Raw genomic sequence first — 9,129 nt, 5'->3', positions numbered from 1 at the left:
TGTTGGCACTGCGCATGATGGACGGCAATATTCTCTAGGCATTCATCAAACCCACATCCTTCCATCGGTTTGCCACTCCTGTCCAGTTATCCACTCCCCAATGGCGTTGCTCTTTGCACCACCTAATATGTCATTTAGCTTTGACTGCTTATATGAGTAGCTGTTCGAACATTATACTCCATTACTTTTAACTCTCTATGCGAAGTCATTATGCTATCTGGGCTTCTTGTAGCACTGTGGAACTCACAAGCGATTCGTTCCGCAGTTTTCATTCGATTTTTTAATTTTTTACAACCAATATACGAATTGCTGGGCAGTGCCTGTCCATCAGTAGGTGAGGTCTACCTGGTCTTGGTTTAGCTGCGGTTGTTCTTTCAAGTTTCCACTTCACAATCTCACCACCAACAGTCGACTTGGGCAACTGTAGAAGGGTTGAAATGTTCCTGGTGGGTCTGACATTCAGTTCATCACCATTGACCAGACCAACTTCGAAGCCACAGAGCTCTCTAGAACCGCCAATTTTGCTGTTACTGCTTCCCTGTTGACAGCACAGTACTTTCCCTTTATAATGGCAGGTGTGGCTCTCAATTGAACATTACGTAGGGATATCTGGGTTCTTTTGACCAGACAATGCATTCATCGTGAACAGAAGGCCAAACATCAGTTTGTGTTCAACCTGTTGCCACATTAGGTGAGATGTCAGAGTTTCTTGTTCCCAGTTGCTGTGTAAACAGGATATAGGAAGTATGCTTACCTACTAATGAGGCACGCTTTATAGGAAAAGTACTGAGAAGTGAACGCGGCAGGAGGTTTCCATCTATTCCTCTAGTTCGCCTGCTTAGCTGAGTGGTTACTTGCTTGCGTACCGTACAGATGGCCCGGGTTCGATTTCCGGCAGGGTTGGAGGTTTCCTCCGATCATGGACTGGCTGTTGTGTTGTCCTCATCATCGTTTCATCCTTATCACCGGCACGCGAGTCGCTCAATGTGGCGTCGAGTGTAATAAGACTCGCACTCGGCGGCCGAGCTTCCCGGCCTGCAATGCCATACGATCATTTCATTTCATTTTGCGACTTGTTATGACATTGAGGGACCAGTAATATTAATACGATACAATGTGGTTGGATGTGAGTATTGTCTGAAGTTGAAAAGAAGTTGCGCGTATCTAACTGTGTAGAAGAATCGAAGTTGTTCCCACAGTCAATGCACTGGTCCTATCTTACTACTGCGTAGATTCCTGCGTCCTGTGTGCGACATTTGTGATGTACTGCCTATAGTGAAAAGTATTTTTACTGAATGTATTTTTTTATGACGGTACAAGGAAGGGAACTTGGTTTTAATGTGAATATGTCAGCAGAACGCGGTAGTCACAGGGTAAATTAGAACGTCATTCAGACTTTTGCGTATGGACGGAAATGACATTGTAGTATATCACAGGGTGATTGCTTCATCCTATCTTTTGCGTAATTAACACGACACATGCATCTTCATTTTATGGTTCCAAATTTAGTATTAATTAGAAAATTCTGTATTTTTCATTATTTTATTGATATTCTCAAAATGTGTGTGTGTGTTTGTGTGTGTGTGTGTGTGTGTGTGAGAGAGAGAGAGAGAGAGCACACGCACGCCTGTTTTGACTCAAGAAGATGCGTTTTAATATCCTATTTGACTGGTCACTAATTACAGATCTTATTTATTACAATAGCAGTCAGTCATAAGTGGTATATTATTGGCGCTGATGACCTCAACGTTCATTGCCTAAGTGGCCGTGCAGTTCTAGTCGCTGCAGTCTGGTACCGCGAGACCGCTACGGTCGCAGGTTCCAATCCTGCCTCGGGCATGGGTGTGTGTGATGTCCTTAGGTTAGTTAGGTTTAACTAGTTCTAAGTTCTAGGGGACTAATGACCTCAGAAGTTGAGTCCCATAGTGCTCAGAACCATTTGAACAATTTTTTTTGTTCATTGCCTAAAACACAATGTCAAACAATATCAGGTTGTTAATGAAATAAGAAACACATAACGTTTTGTAAAATGTTTTTATTAAGTTACAAATAAAAATTGACTTAGAGGCTAACATTTACTTTAAACATTGAGTACATACTAGTCCTTAAAATTACTGACAAACAATAGAGAGTGCATGTAACATGCAGTACTTGGTGCTCCCGAATTCCAGACCGGGGCATTGAGACTGTCTATTTGTAGCCAATGGCACGGCCTTGAATCCAGAAACAATAGTTGGTGTTGAAGCAACAAATAAATTAACGATGTGTGAGCAGACGATTACACGGTGTGTGAGTGGGTGGGCGGGCAGTGGCCTCAGTACTTCCCGGTGGCGCGCCGTATCCAGTCGTTGTAGCGCGCCACGTTCACGTAGACGCCGGGGACTCCGCGCTGCCCGCAGCCGACGCCCCAGCTGACGACGCCGGCCACGTGCCACACGCCGCCGCGCTCGCACACCAGCGGCCCGCCGCCGTCGCCCTGCAACACGTCGTCACACACGTGTTCACCCGCACAGCGCCAGACGAAACGCTACTGACACGCCTCACTTCTGGACATTGTTTCTCACTTAACGGTAACGAACTGCGGGTGTCTCTTTTCATTACGCCAGAAAAATCTTGGAAATTTTTGAAATATTATGCTTTAGCGCAAAAGCTACACTACTGGCCATTAAATTGCTACACCAAGAAGAAATGCAGATGATAAACGGGTATTCATTGGACAAATATATTATACTAGGACTGACATGTGATTACATTTTCACGCAATTTGGGTGCATAGATCCTGAGAAATCAGTACCCAGAACAACCACCTCTGGCCGTAATAACGACCTTGATACGCCTGGACATTGAGTCAAACAGAACTTGGATGGCGTGTACAGGTACAGCTGCCCATGCAGCTTCAACACGATACCACAGTTCATCAAGAGCAGTGACTGGCGTATTGTGACGAGCCAGTTGCTCGGCCACCATTGACCAGACGTTTTCAATTGGTGAGAGATCTGGAGAATGTGCTGGCCAGGGCAGCAGTCGAACATTTTCTGTATCCAGAAAGGCCCGTACAGGACCTGCAACATGTGGTCGTGCATTATCCTGCTGAAATGTAGGGTTTCGCAGGGATCGAATGAAGGGTAGAGCCACGGATCGTAACATATCTGAAATGTAGCGTCCACTGTTCAAAGTGCCGTCAATGCGAGCAAGAGGTGACCGAGACGTGTAACCAGTCGCACCCCATACCATCACGCCGGGTGATACGCCAGTATAGCGATGACGAATACACGCTTCCAATGTGCGTTCACTACGATGTCGCCAAACACGGATGCGACCATCATGATGCTGTAAACAGAATCTTGATTCATCCGAAAAAAATGACGGTTTGCCATTCGTGCACCCAGGTTCGTCGTTGAGTACACCATCGCAGGCGCTCCTGTCTGTGATGCAGCGTCAAGGGTAACCGCAACCATGGTCTCCGAGCTGATAGTTCATGCTGCTGCAAACGTCGCCGAACTGTTCGTGCAGATGGTTGTTGTCTTGCAAACGTCCCCATCTGTTGACTCAGGGATCGAGACGTGGCTGCACGATCCGTTCCAGCCATGCGGATAAGATGCCTGTCATCTCGACTGCTAGTGATACGAGGCCGTTGGGAGGCAGCACGGCGTTCCATATTACCCTCCTGAACCCACCGATTCCATATTCTGCTAACAGTCATTGGATCTCGACCAACGCGAGCAGCAATGTAGCGATACGATAAACCGCAATCGCGATAGGCTACAATCCGACCTTTATCAAAGTCGGAAACGTGATGGTACGCGTTTCTCCTCCTTACAAGAGGCATCACAACAACGTTTCACCAGGCAACACTGATCAACTGCATATCATTTGCATATCACAGCATCTTCTTCCTGTCGGTTAAATTTCGCGTCTGTAGAACGTCATCTTCGTGGTGAAGCAAGTTTAATGGCCAGTAGTGTATATTTCACGTCATTAAAACAACTAGTTGAGGTAAAACCATAGACTATCTTAATAGAAAATACGTGTTTCTGTTGTGGTCTTGAAACCAAAGTCTGGTTTGACGAAGCTCTCCACACCATTCTGTCCTACGCAAGTCTCTGCATCTCCGAATAACTACTTCAACATGGTTACTGTATCCATCCCTTGGTCTCACTCTCTAATTTATACCCACCCACACTTTCCTCTATTAGACAACGATCGATTCCTTGACACCTTAAGACGTGTCCTATCAGCTCATTCCCTCTTTAGTCGTTGTGCCATAAATTAATTTTCTCCCCAGTTCGATTCAATAGTTATTCATTAGTCATCATTTCCACTCATCTAATCTGCAGCATTCTTCTGTAGCATCACACTTCAAATGCTCCTAGTCTCTTCTTGTCTGAACTGTTTATCCACGTTTCACTTCCTCATAAGGCCACTATACTCCAGACGAAGACCTTCAGATAAGACTTCTTAACATTCAGACTCCTATTCCATGTTAACACATTCATCTTTTTCAAAATCCCCTTTTTTGCTATTGTGAGTCTGCTTTTTATATCCTCTGTATTTCGGCCATCAACATTTATTTTGTTGCCCAAATACCCAACCTCACCTACTACTTTTAGTTTCTTATTTCCTAATCTATTTTCCTCATCATCACTTGGCTTAATTTACTCTTGTTTTCCTTTTGTTGATGTGTATCTTGTAGCTTCTTTTCAAGACACTATCTGTTCCATACAACTGCTGTTCTTTGACAGAATTGCAATGTCACTGAGAAACTTCGAAGCTTTTATTTGTCCTCCATGAATTTTTAATGCCTTCTCCAATTTCTACTTTATTTCCTTTACTGATTGCTCAAGATAACAACAGACATAAATTACAGGATATACTTTCAATCATAACCACTGGGTCTGCTTTTTCCTTCGACCTGATAAAATATTACATAATTTAACAGTTAAGTCTTTACTACATTCTATAATTTTGATGCATGTATAACGTTCGTCTTGATTCAAATGATCATTATTATTAGACTATGCCTCGTAGTTAATGTTTAATATTGTTTTTTATTATTGGCGAGGATAGCCTCTTGTTTGACCGAAACTGTTAGTTTCCATAAAGTGACATGTAGCTACAGCACCAAATCATTATTTCTTAAAAATATGAAAGAGCTGTAAATCAGCAGTGTCATAAAATAGATCTGGATGTGATATTAGCCCCCTGCGCCTGTGATCATTCTCATTTTGATCCACCCCAATTTTGCACCTTAACCCTTCCAGTTTGGAGTTTCTACTGGAGGAAGGAAGTTTTTTTAACTCTCATACTCTTAGATGACTTTTAAATGATTTTAGAAGCAAAATTTATACAAATATATGTACCCATTTTCTATATGTACTTCGTATGCATGGCTTCTTTTTCGACTAAAATAATTAATTTTTAAGTATTCACGATTGTAATAAGAACGCAGTTCGAAAGAGAGACTAGAGTAGCGTCCAGAGGCTAGAAAATTATGTGCAGTGTGTTGAATAAATTGGACAGCGCCCTCTCCTATTAATACATTTTTCAGTCTTTCTGCAACCTTGCAATGGCTTTTGCCTAAGGCAGTCACTGGAGTGACTTGCTGGAGGGTAAAGAGTGCCCCTGTGACATGGACGCAGAAGGATATTTCGCACCATGCATTTTGTTTGTCCATACTGTTAGTGAAACAGAAAGCGAAAACAACCAACGTTCGCTACGATGAGTTTGATAAACCATGTAAGAAGAAGCATCCATGCTAGGTCGGTCCCATTCTGAAATGGGGATACCAGGTGAAATGAGACCCTTTGACATATTTTTGGTCCTTCCTCATGCACACTTACACTTTTCGGGTGTGTTGTAACTATATTTCCAGAGTAAGTTACGATTCTTGTTTCCCTCGGACTAACTTAATTTCTATAGCATCAGCTGACAGCCTTATTAGCACATTTTTCTCAGTTTCTCGTGATTTGTTAACAGTGAGACGTTCGTACCCTAAATTTAATTCGTATCACTAACAAATATTTAGGATAAAAATTTGAAATTTCCTCCAGATTTCCTGTATCTGGTACGTACCTTGCAGGCGTCTTTGCCCTCTTCTCCTCCGGCACAGAGGAATCCGTTATGAAGGCGGAAGTCGAAGCCGAGCCTGGTCTGCTGGAGCAGCGACTGACACTGGTGGAACGGCAGGATGGGCACCTCCACCTCCTGCAAAGCGTCAACACAGCGGCGTTAGGGACAGAGCCAAGAATTTCACAATAGTTGCTGTTCGGAATAATTATAGTCCTAGGGCACTAAAATACTGTAGACGACATTGTGACGACACACCCTGTAACAAAACGAATGTATGCAGTTCGGCTTTATTATGCTTTATGGAGAAGAGGAGAACAAAAGTTGATTCAAATGTGGAAACGTACGAATCAACAATTTTTTTGAAAATGAACTGGGTAAAATGAAATTGTAAGGCTGAAGCGACGAATGAAAATATGTACCGAGGCTGGGTTTTGAACCTGGGTCTGCTGCTCACTAGCTGCTGCTCACTGTACTAACCGATATGACACTCTGGCACAGTGACGTTGCACATCTGCAGAGTCTTCCCTAGCTCGCTTCCCTCTTCAATCCAAATTCCCATTAACGTCTCAGCCCTCTTTGGTATTCCTCCGAATCTCAAACAGTATTGCAGAGGCTCTCCAACTGTATTCGAATAGCACCTCAGCATCGATCGAAGCGGGGGATCCTGCCTGAAACTGAGGCATAGGTGCTTTAATCAAATGAAATTATATGGCCCAAGAGACCTTTTCAAGTCTCAGGCTTTTATGATGTACATATGCAGACTGAATCGTGCCGTTGTGCAAAGCCATTGTGCCATGGTGGCATAGTGGTTAGAGCATCTGCCTAGTGAGCAGGAGACCCAGGTAGGAATCTTGGTACAAATATTTATTCATCGCTTCAGTGTGCATCTATACATCGCAGATGTGTGAGACTTAAAAACGTCTGTAGTACCATATAGCTGGTCTAACGCACGGCTTTCCGGACGGGAAGGAGCGCCTGGTCGCCGGCACGAATCCGCCCGGCGGACTTGTGTCGAGGTCCGGTGAGCCGGCCAGTCTGTGGATGGTTTTTAGGCGGTTTTCCATCTGCCGCGGCGAATGCGGGCTGGTTCCCCTTATTCCGCCTCAGCGATTGCTGCGCAAACAAGTTCTCCACGTACGCGTACACCACCATTACTCTACCACCCAAACTTAGGGGTTACACTCGTCTGGTGTGAGACGTTCCCTGGGGGGGGGGGGGGGGGGGGGGGGGGTCCACCGGGGACCGAACCGCACACGGTGTGGCGCGGCGGAGGGATGGAGTGGACTGCGGTAGTTGTTGTGGAATTGTGGACCACTGCGGCTGCGACAGGGATGGAGCCTCTCCGTCGTTTCTAGGCCTCCGATTAACATACAATACAATACCATATAGCTTCGTTTGAAATTGTAAGTGATGAAAACATGGGAGACTGGTGAAATTATTACCGACGGCCAGACAAGAAAATTTTTATCAGTGTCCAGACTTTCATAGACTTTTGCTACGTTATTCAGGATGCAGCGGCAGAATGCATTTTGAGGTTTGCTCATTGTCTCTGTTGTGTGTGCTTGCTAGACAGTGTCTCCAGGTAAAAGTGCGGCTACCTGCTCCGGTGACTCTCCACCGTCATAGGAACCACAAATATCAACTGGTGAACGAAATTCCCCGAGACGGAGAGAGTACCTCGCGATTCATTGTACATTTGCTGGCGCCCAAGAAGAAACCGTTAAGACTGGTCCCAGTCGCGATGTAATCGGTTATCGACAGTGCAAACAACGTAACACAACTGGTTGGTTGGGGGAAGAGACCAAACAGGAAGGTCATGGGTCCCATCGGATTAAGAAAGGATGGGGAAGGAAGTCGGCCGTGCCCTTTCAAGGAATCATCCAGGCATTTGCCTGAAGTAATTTAGGAAAATCACGTGAAAAAATTAGGATGGCCGGACGCGGGTTTGAACCGTCGTCCTCCCGAATGCTGGTGCTGTGTGCTAACTACTGCACCTCCTCTCCCGGTGACACAACTGGCATGATGACAATAACACAAATACTTCCTGTGACAGGCTTGATGGCACTGACAATATTAATGTATTTCGAATTAACCGCGAGGAGTGCCTGAAAAGACAATGGACTGCGATGGATCCGAGATGATGAAATAAGAAATTAAACTATTTGCGGTAGAGTACCGTTTGCATTATGGTTGCCGCGAAGAGCCTTCGTTCCGAAACGTGTCACAATCTAGGAGCATGATATATGCTGAGAATCATTATAAGAATTATTTTTATACGCTAGTAATGTTATTGAGATTGTGTAAGGTGCCGACGAGCACTTTATTAAAAATTCATTGTTGAAAGTAGACTCCGACTAGGTTTTGTGCCTCACCAATCTCTGTCCGCTTTTTCCACTAAAACATCCTACAACGCCAATATACACTATGAAGCAGAAACTTTAACTGTAAGCGAGACAGCGCCTTCAGATTACTCCCAAAGGGCCATGCGCGGGTACGCAGCGACGCCGACACCAAGAAGGTGTGACTCCTGCCGTTCGGCTTTAAAGCCGAGAATTGATATCTATGAAGCTACTGATCAGCCGCCATAACAGTACCAGTATAACGAGGCTTCATTACTGTCTTGGACTACTAACTCTCGGAATTCTCTCTTGGTACTACTGACTCTGGTGCGCGACGACCTTGCCTTGTTTCTTGAATTTGGCTGTTTTAGCAATCTACATCGGCATTCTACTTGCTGGCTCCGTCTCCAGCAACTTGTGCTACAGTGGTTTCTTTGCTTCAGCTTGAGACTTCCACAGCTTCGTTACTCTACGTAAATCGCCATATTGAAGAGTTTCTACCGTGACCGTTAAGTAAAGAACCAGTTTACAAAACGTCTGTAGAGAAGCGGTACTACAAGTAGGGTGCGTGGAACCATTGAGAGTTGCGCTTTCTGCCTACAAGTTTCGGAAAACGGCGCGTTTGTGTTCTGTTAAAAGTCTTTATGTGCTAGAAAAATGAGATAATATCTATGAGATTAATTTGCGGTATAGATATCGGTAATGTCTCTAATCATGTCAA

At 44.6% G+C, this 9,129-nt stretch overlaps 1 protein-coding gene across 1 annotated transcript in view; it reads right to left on the bottom strand.

Moving 5' to 3' along the window:
- Positions 1-2,097: 2,097 nt before the first annotated feature.
- Positions 2,098-9,129, bottom strand: part of LOC124606185 — a 36,491-nt gene continuing 29,459 nt past the window's right edge. Inside the window, exons 12-13 of the mRNA XM_047138153.1 lie at positions 6,073-6,204; positions 2,098-2,476 (exon numbers count right to left, since the gene is read on the bottom strand). Coding sequence (XP_046994109.1) covers positions 2,315-2,476; positions 6,073-6,204 — 294 coding nt within the window. The 3' untranslated portion in view covers positions 2,098-2,314. The remainder of the gene's footprint in view (positions 2,477-6,072; positions 6,205-9,129) is intronic.

Source organism: Schistocerca americana, chromosome 3 (genome assembly GCF_021461395.2).
Source record: "Schistocerca americana isolate TAMUIC-IGC-003095 chromosome 3, iqSchAmer2.1, whole genome shotgun sequence".
Taxonomy (NCBI): Eukaryota; Metazoa; Arthropoda; class Insecta; order Orthoptera; family Acrididae; genus Schistocerca; species Schistocerca americana.
The sequence above is the reverse complement of the archived record's forward strand: the minus strand, read 5'-3'. Positions and strand labels throughout refer to the sequence as shown.